We start from the raw sequence: 16,677 nt of genomic DNA on the forward strand, positions 1-16,677 counted from the left end.
GTTATAGCTTGTTTTTTTATTACCACTAGGGGGCATATTCAGCCTATGTTTAGGGCGATGCAAAAATGTCCTCAACAATCTTCCAAAGCCCCCTGAGCTATTGGGGAAAGGGAAGAAATTGTCACGCGTCTATAAATAAGAATGCATATATTAAGGCGTAGTTGATTTGAAAAAAATATATATATGAAATAGCTTATAAAATAACACAACTTTTGGCAGTTATACTCCTGTCTCATGCATATCACGTGGCAAACCACAAACAGCTTATATAACTGTTGCCGAAACCTAAGTGGCTCTTAGCATTTAACGGTAAAACATTAATCCTGGGAAAGTGATTGATTCGCGCCAGCATTTATATTCACACGGGGCATAATCTGTTTATTGATCATGCATTAAATTTATCACGGTTTACTTTTCTAAGTAGCTACTCTCATCTCTGAAATGGACTGCGTGATTGTGTGTGCGCGCGCCCGCGCGTGCCCGTTTGCTTGTGTGTGTGTGTGTGTGTGTGTGAGAGAGAGAGAGAGAGAGAGAGATCAAAAGTGTGCAAACACAACCGCGCACGCATACGCTACGTATGCCTTTCCCTTTTGTCCTGTGTCATTTTGCTGTTTCTGTTGCTTCATTAATATAGCTATGTTTTCTGTGTATTACTATATACGCCATATGGTTCGTTGCGGCCGATAACGAGCTGTAATTACAATTAAACACCTACATGAAAACTCATAATTCACCTATCAGTAAGCAGCATCTGATTTGCATCCGGAAGTTTTAGTGGTGATTTCAGGGTTTTGACCCTGAAAATACAGCAGTTACAGATACAGAAAGGAAAAAGAGCTTCATTTCTGACTGCTGAGCATCCAGCTTTACACAAACTGCTATAAAATATAGCCAGATCATATGTGCGTCATTAAACAATCAAACTGTTACTCTTCAACAATGTGGTGTTCGTAAATGTCCGCTCAGATCCGCCATTTGCCTGCTTTGATTTTAAAAGAGAAACTTATTTAACGAAGCGCGTGAAGGATATTGTGTATCAAGTTCCAGTCTCAGAAATGTAAATATATTTTTATGTAATTTAAAAGCATTTACTGGGACAGTGAAGTCTGTGGTCCTGCAGTTTAATTCGATAATAAATCCGGCATAAACTCGTTAAAGCGCCCTCAGAATTACAGCTTCGTGGTATTTGTTCCCAGTAATATGTCTTTGTGTATTAAATCTATCATCAGATATACAATTCAATTAATCGAACCCCTGCAAAGATGCTAAACGGATTCTTTATATGGGCTTGTGACTTGATCTAATTGACGTCAAAATCTTCCAATCAGCCGTAAGGTCTGTGGGTGTCGATGGCAGCCATTGGTTGTTTAGGGGGGAGCGCTGCGCAAAAACTGAAATCCGGAGCAGTCCGTGTTCAGAAGTCTTTTAGGGGAGTTCGCCGTGTGCGCGCCTGGCTCAGAAAGATAATGCAAGAGTAAGAAAACTGCCTTTGTATATTTATATGCCTATATAGGACTAATATGACAGCAGCGACTATAAAATAATTAACGCGTCGCTTTGTACAATGTAATTTTAGTAATTATCTGTCTTTACACGAAATACCATCCTTTTAATGTATGGCTGTATTATACGGATGGTTTGTATACAATGTCGGTTATAAAGCCAAAGCTCACAAAACTCCGTATACAAAAGAACTGTTGAGGATCCGAGACCTGCATTCATTATAAAAAAAAATGTTTGGGGTTGGCAATACCAAAAAAAGGAGACACGTCTGATTTCTGAAGCCTTACGTTTTTCGCCTTTCCACGGACAAGGGTGATGGAAAATTCCAATTCAAGTCAGAGGGAATAATTATACGTGCATTTTTTTCTTCTTTTTTTGATGATGATTGTGTTACTTATTCTTATCAGTATAGCGGATGGAGTGGTTTCCCAAATACGCTATTCTGTTCCAGAGGAACAGGACCATGGCACATTTGTGGGAAATATTGCCGAGGATCTTAGCTTGGACATAACAAAACTTTCATCTCGTAGATTTCAGACTGTGCCAAGTTCGCGGACTCCTTATTTGGAAGTGAATTTGGAAAATGGGGTGCTTTTTGTGAATGAAAAAATCGACAGAGAGCAGATTTGCAAGCAGAGCGCAACCTGCCTCCTGCATTTGGAAGTGTTTTTGGAAAACCCGTTGGAGCTTTTCCGTGTGGAGATCGAAGTCGTGGATATTAATGACAATCCGCCCAGTTTCCCTGAAACTGACATTACTGTCGAAATTTCTGAAAGTGCCACTCCGGGAACGCGCTTCCCGCTGGAGACCGCGTTCGACCCCGACGTGGGCACCAATGCGCTCCGCACCTACGAAATCACCACTAACAACTATTTTTACCTCGACGTGCAAACGCAAGGAGACGGGACGAAATTTGCCGAGCTAGTGCTGGAAAAGCCGCTGGACAGGGAACAGCAGTCGGTGCACAGGTACGTACTAACAGCGGTCGATGGTGGTCTTCCTCAAAGAACCGGTACTGCGCTGCTGGTGGTTAAAGTGCTCGATTCCAACGATAACGTTCCCGTTTTCGACCAGCCGGTGTATACGGTAAATCTGCCCGAAAATTCCCCGGTGGGCACCTTGGTCATCCAGTTAAACGCCACCGACATGGACGAAGGACAAAATGGCGAGATTGTCTATTCTTTCAGCAACCACAATGCCCCGAAAGTGAAGGATCTTTTCAGCATCGACGGGCGGACCGGTCGCATTGAAGTCAGCGGAGAGGTCGACTTTGAGGAGAGCAGCATGTTTCAGATTTACGTGCAAGCGAAGGACCTTGGACCCAACGCCGTGCCGGCTCACTGTAAAGTTCTGGTCAAAGTGATAGATGGGAACGATAATGCCCCGGAGATCACTTTCAGCACCATGACCGACTCAGTGAGCGAGAAGGCTGCGCCGGGCACCGTGATCGCATTGCTCAGTGTCACGGACAAAGATTCCGGGGACCACGGACAGATCCACTGCGAAATTCTCGGAGACGTACCTTTCAAGCTGAAATCATCCTTCCGGAACTATTACACCATCGTTACGGATGGACCGCTAGACAGGGAGAGCGCTGACTCCTACACGGTGACTGTGGTGGCCAAAGACAACGGCATCCCGTCGCTGGCCACAAGCAAGTCCATCAAAGTGCAGGTGTCGGACGAGAATGACAACGCGCCGGCATTTACGCAGCCGGCATTTGACGTCTACGTGACAGAAAACAATGTACCTGGCGCCTACATTTACGCAGTAAGCGCTTCGGATCCGGACGTCGGGCAGAACGCGTTAATTTCTTACTCCATAGTGGAGTGCGACATTCAGGGCATGTCCGTTTTCACTTATGTGTCCATCAACTCCGAAAACGGCTACCTGTACGCGCTGAGGTCTTTCGACTATGAGCAGCTGAAGGACTTCAGCTTCATGGTCCAGGCGAAGGACTCGGGGAGTCCGGAATTAACGTCCAACGCCACCGTGAACGTTATAATCGTGGATCAAAATGACAACGCGCCCACGGTCATCGCGCCAGTGGGGAAAAACGGCACGGCCAAGGAGCCACTGCCTCGCTCCGCCGAACCTGGGTACTTAGTAACACGCATAGTTGCTATGGATGCGGATGATGGAGAGAACGCCCGATTATCATATAGTATCCAAAAAGGAAACGAGAACGGGATGTTCCGCATGGACTGGAGAACCGGCGAGCTGAGGACCGCGCGGCGCGTGTCCAGCAAAAGGGACCCGCACCAGCTTTACGACTTGTTGATCGAGGTGAGGGACCACGGGCAGCCGCCTCTGTCATCCACGGCCAGCGTCATCATCATGATAGTGGACAGTATAGTGGAGGGACACGGCGGAGAACGGGGCTCCGCCAAAGCGAAGGAGACCTCGCTGGACCTGACCCTCATCCTCATAATCGCGCTGGGCTCCGTCTCTTTCGTCTTCTTGCTGGCCATGATCGTGCTGGCCGTGCGGTGTCAGAAGGACAAAAAGTTGAACATTTACACGTGTCTGGCCAGCGACTGCTGCCTCTGCTGCGGCTCTTGCTGTAGCAGGCAGGCGAGAGCCAGAAAGAAAAAGCTTAGCAAGTCAGATATAATGCTGGTGCAGAGCACTAATGTCACCAGCACCGCGCAGGTCCCGGTCGAAGAATCGGGGAGCTTCAACTCCCACCATCAAAACCAGAACTATTGCTACCAGGTATGTCTTACACCGGAATCTGCCAAAACTGATCTAATGTTCCTAAAGCCCCGTAGCCCTGCTAGGGGCGCAGACAGTGACCACAGCCCATGTGGAGCCTTAGTCACAGGTTACACAGACCAACAACCCGACATCATATCTAACGGCAGCATTTTATCCAACGAGGTAAGAATTGCTGATGCCTGTTTTATGCTATACTTTTATGTTTTGTCCTTTGTGATGTTACATTTTTATAATCCCGCTTTGTAAAAGGTGTGAAACGTGACCGCACATTTAATCCATTTTAATTGAACCACAAAACCCTGCGTTTTGAAGGAAAGCTGAATGTGAGAGGTCGTTTAATATATTTTTAAGTAATTGCAGATTTTGCGGGGGGCGGGGGGGTTGGCAGATGGATTTGTACAAGTATTTATGGAAACACCGGCTGCTGTTTGTTGAAATTTGTGCGTGTTTGAAAGACCGAGCAACTGAAACCCTGATCTGAATGATACGTGTCACGGCAGTAGTATGTGGAAGGAGCGGCTCCACAGTCAGTGGGAATTAAGTATGCCTGGCACGGTCTTTCCGAGCAACACTTGAACAAAGATTCGTCTGTAGCAGAAGCTGAGACGGTTCACCACTAAATAAAACTGTTACCGTACTATAGGCAAGCATAAATAAATAAATTACAACAAGCGTCTCCACCGACACGTCCATTTCAGGCATTTCATTGCATGCGCTGGTATTTATGAGAGATATGCGGAGATAACGGCATTGGTTGATATATGTCTTTTTAGTGGACAAGTTTAAAATAGTCTATATAAGATGTCATGCTTTACATCGGGCGAAAGGTCATGTGTTTATGCACTTTATTTATTTATTTTGTTTTGTTTTTAGAATAAACACCAGAGAGCTGAACTTAGCTACCTTGTCGATAGACCTCGGCGTGTTAACAGGTAAGGAGACGGTCTGTGTGGCGTTTACCTTGAACCGTAATCGTGATGACAATACGATGATATATGGGGGTGGGGATGTATGCTTCTAAGTGCATTTATTGTGTAACACCTGTGGCGGCCATTTGATGGCAGAATTATGTGTTTTTGTTTTTTTGTGTTGTGCAGGGCAGTGGAACTTTGACGTAAAATATATATTATAAAATGATTTCTATCAAATTATTCATTTATTGTGATTTTTAGTTCTGCTTTTCAGGAAGCAGATATAGTCAGTTCTAAAGACAGTGGACACGGAGATAGTGAACAAGGAGACAGTGACCATGACGCCACCAATCGAGGTCACTCGTCTGGTGAGTGCTCTCCTACACACCGATGCCTCTTTAAGTTGTATTGTGCGTGATTCCCAGGCGTGTTTAATCGTATTACTGATGTTTAATTTATTAGGGCTGTCACCATAGGCCTGACTCCAGAAGCCGTCAATGAGATGTTTTTAATCTGCGGTTGCGTTTAAGTTTGCTGGGAAAATGAACCTGCACCGTGTACTTATTGAAAATGCTATTTTATACTTTGATTTGGTACACTTTTTGCAGTCGTTGGAAATGTGATTTTACGCCGTTCGCTAACTATATAGTCGTTATTTGCCGCAGTAGTGGTATTTCAGGTTTTTATATCCATGGCAGCTATAGCAGACTATACCAAATGTCATTCTAATTAAAAAGGTGATAAGTGTAGCCCGGCTGTTGTTGCAGATGTGTCGGCTTGGTCTGGCCCTATTTTTATGTGGAAGATTCTCCACAACAATGACCCCATTGAGTGGCGGCTCCGGTTTAATTCTGCTGTTTATAAATATTCAGCCTTAATGAGGTTTGCTGGACGACCCCTGCCATGCTGCTCTTGGACAAAGTGGGGGATTTAGAAAAAGGACGGGTTTGTCATTCATGGTGTGGGAACGCGCTGCATTACTTCACGCTAGGGGGACTGTGTCACTCCCAAGTTCCCATCGCTAGTCTTGACAATGGTCCATCGTACATGAACACACATTACCCAACAACGACCGGGGGCAGGGATGCATTCTGAGAATGAGTTTGTATGGAATTAAAATTTACAAAAGTCACAGTACAACTCAATAACACTTATTCATTTCTGTATACCGAGTCATTATGGATGAATTGGATGTGCTGTAACTTAGACAAATAGTTTGGTTAAGCACACACATTTTACTGTTCTAATATTGTCTAAATCAAAATAACATGACGTAAGTTAATCTATCTATGTAAACGTGCCTATTTCTAATGAAATTTCGACGTGTTCGACAAAATCTTCCTTTTGCAGGACTCTTTCTGTAAATTAGTTTCATATTTTCATACTTTATAGAATTAATTACACGCAGATGCCCGTGCGCGTTTCTCTTACGAAATGTATACAAAGTAACGTTTTTGTAATGAAAATTCGGTGATAATTAAACGCACGCCTCTTAGATAAAGAAAGACATGAAAAATAAACGTATTATAAATTAAGCACGTTTAAAAAGATGAATAAGCATATTTTCACAATCAGGTTCCTGTTCCGGTGATGCGTAGTCTGTACTTAAACGATCTCGTTTAGACAGCAAAGCAAAACATGATAAATTGCAAAGCTGCTCTGCTTTAAGATGTACTTTGCAAATATTAATCGCGTCTCCCGGGGACCGTCTCCCTCCGTTCTGTCTGTGTGGCACGTAAGCGCCGTGTAGCCCACTGATCAGCAATTTACTTTCTGACCTGCATACCAATAGTCAAATGAAGGTTATCATTAATGCTCAGATTGGTGATGCTTGAATTTCGTTTAAGAAATTCTCGATGAAAAGCCATTTTATCGGAGGATTCGTCTTATGAAAGCCACCCTCGCGTCTCCTATTCGCACGTGACTCTGTACTTGTTGATCTGTAAGAGCTGCAGGTCAGTAGGCCTATAGTGTCAGTGGGGTTTGCCCCGTGATGATAAAGATTTCAATAGTTAGCAATAGTCGCTACAGTGTGACCAGTGACGTCAAGAGTTTGGCGTAGATAAGAACAGGGGAAAAAACTGTTTTAATCGATCAATCCATCCATCTTCTGACTGCCTATACTGGTCAGGGTGCCAGTGTCCCAGGCAGCAAGGGGCACGAGGCTGGGGTGCATCATGGATGGGATGCCAGTCCATTGCAAAATACTATTGAAGATGATGCAACCAGAAATGCTTTTTGTAATCAAAATTTGAGCATCAATGTGGTAAATAAAACTGAAATGCACAACAGGAGCATTTTGAAGGGACACTGTTACACCTTCATTTCATAGGTCTTTTACAGAAATGTAGTTATTCTCAGAAATTTGCTCTGTATGTAACAGTCAAAAAGAATCTGAATTACTTATGTTCCTCTTGAAATTGCATTAAACTAATATCCATGTTGCGTTCAATGGAATGTTCGTGCTGGATTTCACTCATTCCATCCTCCAAATGGGATGTTTTACAGTCACCCCAAAGTAAATGCACCGATAAACAAAATTTTTAGCCGATCCAGCAAAAAAAAAATCCAATATAAAATGGATCTTTTCATTGGTGTAAGATTCAGAACCTTTGTCAAATTCTTTTGAGGAATATAAATATTTCCTTTGATGTATGAGTGAAGTGAAGTGAAATGTGACCTTTATCCTTTTTATCTACCAGAAAACCTGCAGGTTTTTTCTCCCTTTCTGCCACTTTCAGTCCCTTTCTTCGTACGCAGAAGAACTCGTGCTATAAGGAATCCAAGATTAGACATTTGGCTCCAGAATATATTCAGTCTGTCATTACTGGTGCTTTGATCTGTGTGTTCAACATTCCGAACCGCCGTCGTCCCAGTGCTGCGACCGCTGTCCGAAGTGGCGGAATCATCTGCAGGCGATTAGGGCTGTCAGAGGATGTCATTATTTTGCTGCGGCGGAATTTTCATTGCTCCGAATGAAGTAATTAACTCCAGTATTGGGCTATTATTTTACGGATTCCCAGTTTTGCATAATTCCGGACAATCACCAGCTTTCCTGCCTTCTCTGTTTCAGAGGAGAACTTGTGTTGAAATCAAAGTCTGAAATGACCTGGAGTTTCCTGTGTGTGTGTGGGGGGGGGGGGGGGGGGCGTTATAGGAAAAAAAGACATATTCATTTCACAGAGGAAATGCATGAAAGGCATATTATCACTTTCTGGGCCTGTCATCAGTGGAGGGGTGGAGGGGGGTGGGCATGGGGGCGGGGCTTATGCTTCATGACAGGGACGGTGTCCTCATGCATTGCCCGCTGTCGATTGTCTTGTTGTAGGCGCTGATCTCTTTTCAAACTGCACAGAGGAGTGCAAAGCCCTCGGGCACTCTGATCGATGCTGGATGCCCTCCTTCGTGTCGTCCGACGGCCGTCAGGGGGCAGATTACCGTAGCAATCTGCACGTCCCGGGAATGGACTCTGTGCCCGACACTGAGGTATTTGAAATGCCTGAGCAAACTGGCGAGAGATCATTCTCCACCTTTGGCAAAGAGAAGTCACATCACGGCACCCTAGAGAGGAAAGAGTTTGATGCACTTCTGTCCAGCACACGTGCGCCTTTCAAACCCCCTTATTTGAGTGAGTATTTAGCCATGGATTTTGATCTGATCGAATACCACTAAAATCTCACATCGGCTGGAAGTGCCATTAAATTCTTTCACCGTAACCCATCTTGCCATTATGTCTCTCACACTAACATTGTCCTTTTCCTTTTGTTTCCTTAACATTTTTCATCTTTCTTTAATCCTTAAGAAGTCTCAGGCACATCCATTCCCCCCCCTCCCCCACATAAACAGTAATTTGACAGTGATTGTGTAATTTGTCCTGTGAAGCTGGGACAGGGCAGAATGAGCCTTCACGACCGCTCTGCCTTTTCATTTAGGCACCTATCTGCTGGTTTTATATGAGGATTCAACACAGGGCTCTTTTTTAAATGAATATTTTTTCAAAACGTGTAAGTGTGAATTTGAACTGAGTATGGAAAATACTGACCACTGCTTTTAAACTTTGATTAAATGACTCATATGCCATACGCAGACTTTATGGTCATCTTCTTCTTGGATATTTTACAATCGTGCAAAAAAGTTAATTTTTTGGGCAACCTTTTGTTTTTCTGGATCCCATTTGAATTGCTGAAGTCAGCAGTCACACAGTATATATATATATACATATATACTATCTATATAGTTTGTACTCTTAGTGCTATTCAGTTTATTTGCAGGTGAACTTCAAGGAAAGATCAAATTGTAAAGTACTCAAGACACATCAATGTAATATGAAAATGTTACTAGTAAATCCTATTGTATTGATTATTGAGGTTAATAAAATGCTAAACGATCTTGTGTTCTGTTGTTGATGTGAAGTGAGCTTGCGGTCTAGAGGAGGAGACAAAGGCTGCCTTCCCTTTCTTGTCGCGCCGTTCTTATGTGAATGTCTTTGTGAAGGCGTCCGTCTGTGAATCCCCCCCCCGAACGGCTTCACGGCTCCATTAGATGCTGACGGGCCGCTGTTGTATTATATCTGCCGTGTCGCATGCTGGCATGAGCAATATATCAACTTATTCCCAGTGTCTTTGGCCATTTGAATCTATCAAAAATTCAGTGTCACGGTTCAAAAGGAATTTCTTTAATTTATAGGCCATCTATTGATAAGTTTCCCTCAGTGTAATTAGATACATGTCATTACACAGCCCAGGCAAGCCAGCCTTGTTATATCTGGTGTTTGTGTATTGCTGTTATAAATGTAATATTTAAACTAGAGATAAATTTTATAATGTGCAAGAAAATGTAGCTTAGCTTAGTTTTTCACTGTGATGTGGCTCTCTAAGTAAATGCATTAATAAATTCTTGAATACCTATGATTTTATATATTACTTTATGAAAAAATACTGATTTTTAAAGTAATTCATGCTATTATATACGCCTAAGAGTATTGCATACTTGTGTTACATGAGCAATATCATTAGCTTAGTTTGTAGTTATATTTGTTAAAATCAAAAATCAATGATTTACAGGCAAGTTAAACTCGGACTCCGTGCACAAGGATCCGTGCATTTAGCTAAACAAGCGGTTTTAACTCGAATCATCATTTACTCTCAGCAGTGTTATTGCGAAAAGGCGAAGTGAAAGGACGTCCCGCTTCAATGCACTGGCGTGATTATAAACGTGGCCGAACAGTCAACGGCGGCCTCGATCGCAGCTTCCTGTCCCGTCGTACATCGACTCACAAAATCAAGTTTCGTTGCATGTGACTTATGTTTGACAAAAAAAAATAAAAATTGCAAAAAGATTCATGAAAACCTTGACCTCATACATATGAAAACTCTTACGGTGTGAAACGTCGGTTGATTGCAAAGTAATTTTCTGTGAACAAAGGAGGGCAGCACCCAATTTCAGCCACAAGGGGACATCAAAATGAAGTCACCGTCACCAAAATCTATGCCACAGACTTTTCTCTGTCCTTTCGTGTGCCGTTTAATTCCAAACGTGCGGCATTTTTTTTATCGTTAACATATTTTCACTTTTACTCACCAGGAAAGCCTTGTGAGAGTCGCATTTGGACTCGAGTGGTAAACAAGGGGACAGTGGTCATTATTTTCTCTCGTTTTTAGGAACCTGTATAGTCATTTTTAGACAGTGGAGATTAACGAGAGACTTTGGGACATTTCAGAAATCTCCTAAGTTTCTTTCATACCTCGGAGAGTGTCGTAGGATTGCTAATAAATGTTACCCACAGGGAAAAGCAGGGATACATGCAAACGATATAGACCTATATGTGTCCATTGCTTTCCCTCTCTGTGCACAGACCCTATCTCCATTGATGTTGGCCATGATGAATGAATCGTGGAATATTTATGATAATATCCTAACCCTAATAACTACTGTCCTAATAACCATTTGTAGATTTTTAATTAGTAAAATGCAGATGAATAATCACAGAAGAGTTATGTCTCTGCTATGAATTTATTAATACAATTAAATAATGGTCTAGCAGTATCTTGTAACAAGGCCTTGGGAGTGTAGAATTAATGGATGTATGTTCTCTGCTTGCAGCACGGAAAAGGATTTGCTAATCCTTATCGTGTGGACATACCCGAGACTGCATGAATTTGCACAAATAGTTGACCAACAAAAGCATCAAGTTTTCAACTGCGTTACTGTAGCCATCTAAGCAGACATTGCGTTTGGAGCGCTCTGCCGTTGCGGACAGAGACCGAGATGGCGGACTGTAGGACCACGAGTGCTCTCAGCAGGCCTGAGAAATGAGCCGAAACAGAACTATATACAAAAAAAGAGAGAAAAACTGCGAGGTGACGTTCACCTTTTGATCTTTGTGTGCCTGTTTACAGCACTATGTACATCTTCAAATGTCACTGAGCCCTTTAGATGTTTGTACTCTCACCGAGAAGCCAATTGTACAGGAAATATTTGTGCATTATAAATGCAATATCACTGTTTTAGACTTGACTGTTTTATATTATGTTTGTGTGGTCAAGTGTTCCAAAATCTAGTCCAGCTTTATAAGGAAGATTGTGATCATGCTTTTCTTTATTATTATTATTTTTTATAAAGACCTTTGTTTTTCCACTAAGTCGGTCAGGAAAGTGTTGGCTGCCAACATAATGAATGACATTCTCTAGTTTCTATCATGTGTTAAAGTGTTTACTGTACTATTTTAAAGCTTCTAAATAAATATATATCTATATACATAAATCTATATATATACTTTTCTGGAAGTGTGGTATCTGTTGGTCAATTTTTATTATTATTATTTTTTTTTTAATTCACCATAGAATTCCGTAAAAGGACATTAAATCCTAAAGACGGCTTGTGATGTTTCAGTCAGTTAAAATAGAAGGCCTTATTTTCAGTCACACCAAGTTATATATACAGTATATATATTTTTCTTTTTCACTTTCGAATATTGGGATTCATGTCTAGAAATAAGAGGAGGTAATACTTTAGATTCAAATTCATGGTAATTAAATGTTATTGTAACCAAAAATGGTCATTTAAGGAACAAAAGTAGTATCAACGTTATAAATACATCAAACAAACACACACGAATACCGAGAGGTGATTAATAAACAGAAAAATACAAAGTATGAAGGCTCAAGTGTTTTTTTTAATCTTAAAAAAACATATTTGCATTCTTAAGCGTTCTGTGGATAATAAGTGTGAGATTCTTGGTCAAATATGTTTTTTTTTTCATATATATCCACATGCCTTTGTAGGATCATACTTGTTTCACATTTATTTCTTGAAGCCCTATCATCATGCAAACGGTGCACATTGCAGAAATGTGTACGAGAGTGTCTCATGTCAAGTGCAATATGTTCTTCAAGATGTCCTCGTGTCTTCTGGTCCAGGGAGAATGGATAGTACTGATGTGTGACTTGGCCAATCTCACATCTCGCAGTGAATTGTTGACTTTCAAAGACATATTAATGCGTGCGCTGACGTGCACTGGTTATACCACTGGCCCGAGATGTCTTGCTTGCACTGGGTGACACAGCTACTGTAGCCATGTCGACGTGAAGTGAATTGTATTGACGTGCCCCTGTATCATCATGACAAAATGTGAGATCACGTTTTCTAAGCTTGTTTATAAAGCTGGTCTCTGCTCCTGTTATTTTCTGTATCTGTGTCTGTTCTCACAACAGCGGCAGTTAGTGCCTGTTGGCTGTTGCTTGCTGGGTAGTTTAGGACTCTCAGGCTGTGTGTGGAAGGTTGTGGGCTCAGATCCTGGGGCAGCCAGAGAAATCAAAGCTCCGTTGGGTCCTTGAGCAAGGTGCTGGCCCTCGGCGGCTCCAGGCATCCTGGACGCTGGCCAGCTCTGCTTTCTGTCCCCAAACTGTTGCTTTTTCCACAAAAGCGTCTGCTAAGGACGCTGCTGCATTTATTTGTACAAGGTAATAATCAATAGACAAATTGCTAAATGCCACTGCATTCAATCATTCGGCAAAAAAGTGGTCGACATCAAATAAAGATGGAAGCTTGTGCTACAAAGAACCCGACTTATCAAACATAATGATGAAATATGGTCATATCGTCGAGTTCATTATCTGTATAAGCATACAGTAAATTCTGTAAATGAATTCAGGACAACAATTTAAAAAGCTGCTGGAAATAAACAGAACAACAAAAGCCTGAGTTGTTGGTGGGTTATTCTGCACATTATGTTGCTGGTACATTACGTTCTACTTCTGATTCTTTTGCACAATGAGATCAACTTTAGTAACTTAAAAAAGTTCATAATTTCACATTTTTTCTCAGCCCAAAATTTTACCCACCTTAACATTAAGCTTGACACATTTTACATTAAATATGTAACAAAATATCAAATAATATAATAAATAAGTTATCTGCAAGCCAGCAGATAATATTAATTCGTGTTCATGAAACTCCTCTGAATTGATAACCTGAACAGGTTACTTATTCATTGTAGAATTATATTTATGCACTACATAATCATAATTATGTATCTAAAGACTAAACTAATTTGAATATTACTGTTGCGTTATTGAATCCATTGTAACTCTTTTGTGAAAGCCTTGTCAGTTGTTTTAGATCTTGCACTATCTGTATATGCATGATGTAAATATGTTGTTCCTGGGGGAAAAAGATGTTTATTTGTTAATTTGGAATCTGAAAGATTATTTTTTTTTGATTCCTCAAAGAGGTATCGTCAGCATTTTTGCTTTCCTCTGTCTGTGTTAAAATTTTAAGAGAACTGAAATATTTTTCCCCCTGAATTAAACCTTTTATACCCAGCCTTAGTTAATAGCTATCACATGCTGCATTAAACACGAGCTACAAGGCACAAGAGGAACTAAATTAGGAAATCATTAAAGCCTAATGAAAGATAATTTAAGAAAAAATAAATTACTTACAATTCCCAAAACAAGCATTAAAGTTCTAAAATAATACAAAAAAAAAAAAAACCTGACATGGATTTCACATTCTTGGGCGTAAGTTAACTATCCCAGAGTTTCAAAGTCAATGAACAAAATTCCATCCATTTCAGAATGTTCTACATCACATCCAAAGAAACGCCTATTAATCCGGCAGTGCATGGAGCAACGAGAAAATCCATCATTGATAAACGTAAAGCTGTTTCTCAGGGAGGTGGGGAGGAATATTTCCTCACAGTTAAGGAAAAAAAATTGTAGACAGGTGGAAGGTGTGTGGTTTTCTGTCTAAGCGGAGAGAAATGTGCATTAAATATGCAAACAGTGTTTACGCTTTTAACACTTGTCAGTTTGGCATGTTATTGCTTACAAGTAACATTTGAAGGGGGTGCTCTTTGTTCAGCGCTGTGGAATTCATGAAGGCGGTGGGGGGGGGGGATGGGGGTGTGGGCAGGCCAGGTGGGAGGTGGAAGGAGGCTTGGCTTCCAACAGTTTTGTCAAGGTGCTCCCTGCCTGCTCTCGCCCTCTGTGCTGCTCCGCTGGAGGCTTTTGAGGGTCTGTGAGAGGTTGGCAGCTTCCTCCTCGTCTCCTGTCACGGGCGAGGCGGCGCGTCTGGTGGGGCCGGGAGCCCCCGCTACAGCTATCGACGGCTGCAACGGCTGAGATGCAGCAGGGACCGAACAGGCTTGCTGTGTGTGAACCTGCAGACCGTGCTGCCCCCCCCCCAAAAAAAGAATATATAAATAAAACCACTAGAAGAAAGAATGGCTAGATAGTCTGTGCCTGACCCTGATTCTGAAAAATGGGAAAATATATTTGTGTTATGAAATCAAATGGTTATTTAATTGCTTTATTCAAAGGGAATGTAATGAGTACAAATATGATATGCTGCAATTATTTCCATAATTTTATTTATTATAAAAAATAAACCACACATACAGAGAGAGAGAGAGAGAGAGAGAGAGAGAGAGAGAGATTAGGTATCTGTATCTTTGTAGGGACTGTCCATTCATTTCTATGGGCATAACCCCCACCCAGCCCTAACCTTAACCATAAGTAAACAAACAAAATACAAGACTTTTGGCAGTTTTCATTTTTTTTGATTGCAGTGACACATTTTTTTTATAAAATTGAGGTTCATATTGTGGGGACCTGAAAAATGACCTCTCCAGCTAAAAAGTAACAATTTTTAGCACATTGTGGAGACATTTGGTGCCCACAGTGTGGTAAATACACCCACACACACACACACACACACACACACTGCTGGTACTGCAGTCTTTCAAGATCCAAAGTGTAAGCAATATACTATACCTGAGAGAGATATTCTATGATATCAAATTGGAATAGAAGAGTATATGTCCATAGAAGAGTGTACATGCCCATATTTAAATCCAAAAATGTAACATGTAAGCTGCCTTATGTTTCACCATTTGTCCTTTCTGGAGATGAATGTTGCCTGAAATGCAGTATTTAAAGCTTTCTTTTTAGTTCTATCTCCATCTCTGACTGTCTCTCTGTGCCCTAGAGAAAAGCGTAATGGGTGGATGGTTGGGACAGAATGCTTCATTGACAGTACCATCCATCCAGAGAATCGGTTATCTGTTCTAATTTGCTTTACCCGAATGCTTCCCTCCGATAGCAGATATCACAAGATCTCTCGGCCCGGCGTGGTTCCATCTGGTTCTGCTCAGGCCCTGTTAGGCTTGCCATTATCAGTCAGAAAGGTCTTTGTTTTTGGGAAGGAATCTGTTTCCTTGTGATCTCTTCTGGACTTCGTCTGAGACTCACGAGTGAGGCCCCGACGGCAGAAGAATGTGACGTATGACTGTAAGAACAAAATCACATGCAAGGCTTCTGACAGCAAGAGAACGGGGAACGGGTTTTTTTGTTCTGTTGTCCAACTTCCAAACTAAAACCCTAAACTAGGGAGAGTTGTGCAAACAAAAACACTCAGAGTAATTGAAGGAAATGCATTTTCCAAGGGAGTGTGGAATTATCATGCACTTCATGAAGAGCCAGATCTGTCAGACTGCAACAGCAGTACCTGTCTGTGAAGTCAGACACTCCAACGGGGTGGAAAATTAAAGGTCTTCTAGCTGGTTAACTAGTTGTTTATTTGTTCTTTTTCAGTAATGTTAAGTCGCTTCTGAAACACTGGTTCTCCCTACGGTCGAGGACAGCGTAATTACATTTTTCATGATAGATAAGCAAGCCGTTTAGACCATTCTCTCATCCAGTGGAAGTTACACCTGAGTGTTAATGAGCTGGTAATTAGAATCTGGCACCAACATCCACGTCTTGCTCTTTAGGACCTGGTCTGCCATATGTTACAGCAGTTGTGAACATACCTTGCCAGGACCTAAAAAAAAAAAAAGCCATTAAACTAAGCAAGAAAAAACAAACATCTCAGAGATAGTAGCAAATTCCTGTCTATCTGTCTTTGTTTGACTTTAACTGCCCTGTTTTATCTTACGGGGGACGGTATCTGTTCTTTGTTTTGCTCAATATCCCTTCCTTCTGCCTTCCTGAAAGCTAAGAACAGGCCGCTATTAATAATTAGGTTATAATATCTAATTTTGGCC

At 41.6% G+C, this 16,677-nt stretch overlaps 1 protein-coding gene across 4 annotated transcripts; it reads left to right on the top strand.

The window, feature by feature from the left end:
* Positions 1-1,418: 1,418 nt before the first annotated feature.
* Positions 1,419-13,330, top strand: pcdh10b (protocadherin 10b). 4 transcript variants are annotated; one of them, XM_023818412.2, is made up of 5 exons: positions 1,419-4,383; positions 5,095-5,153; positions 5,394-5,500; positions 8,461-8,760; positions 11,235-13,330. In XM_023818412.2, exons 1-5 carry the CDS (start codon positions 1,882-1,884, stop codon positions 11,252-11,254), a joined length of 2,988 nt encoding a protein of 995 aa, XP_023674180.1. In that variant the 5' UTR covers positions 1,419-1,881; the 3' UTR covers positions 11,255-13,330. The 4 variants fall into 4 exon arrangements, with proteins under 4 accessions (XP_023674180.1, XP_023674181.1, XP_023674179.1 ...); XM_023818413.2 differs by having other exon boundaries at positions 8,461-8,618; XM_023818411.2 differs by lacking the exon at positions 11,235-13,330 and having other exon boundaries at positions 8,461-11,224.
* The last annotated feature ends 3,347 nt before the right edge of the window (positions 13,331-16,677 follow it).

This window comes from Paramormyrops kingsleyae, chromosome 12, assembly GCF_048594095.1.
Source record: "Paramormyrops kingsleyae isolate MSU_618 chromosome 12, PKINGS_0.4, whole genome shotgun sequence".
NCBI classification, from domain to species: Eukaryota; Metazoa; Chordata; class Actinopteri; order Osteoglossiformes; family Mormyridae; genus Paramormyrops; species Paramormyrops kingsleyae.

Coding starts and splice junctions, on each gene's coding strand:
- pcdh10b (XM_023818411.2), top strand. CDS start 1,882: ATGATGATTGTGTTACTTATTCTTATCAGTATAGCGGATGGAGTGGTT. Junction 4,384..5,094: donor GCAGCATTTTATCCAACGAG/GTAAGAATTGCT, acceptor TTTTGTTTTTAG/AATAAACACCAGAGAGCTGA. Junction 5,501..8,460: donor CAATCGAGGTCACTCGTCTG/GTGAGTGCTCTC, acceptor GTCTTGTTGTAG/GCGCTGATCTCTTTTCAAAC.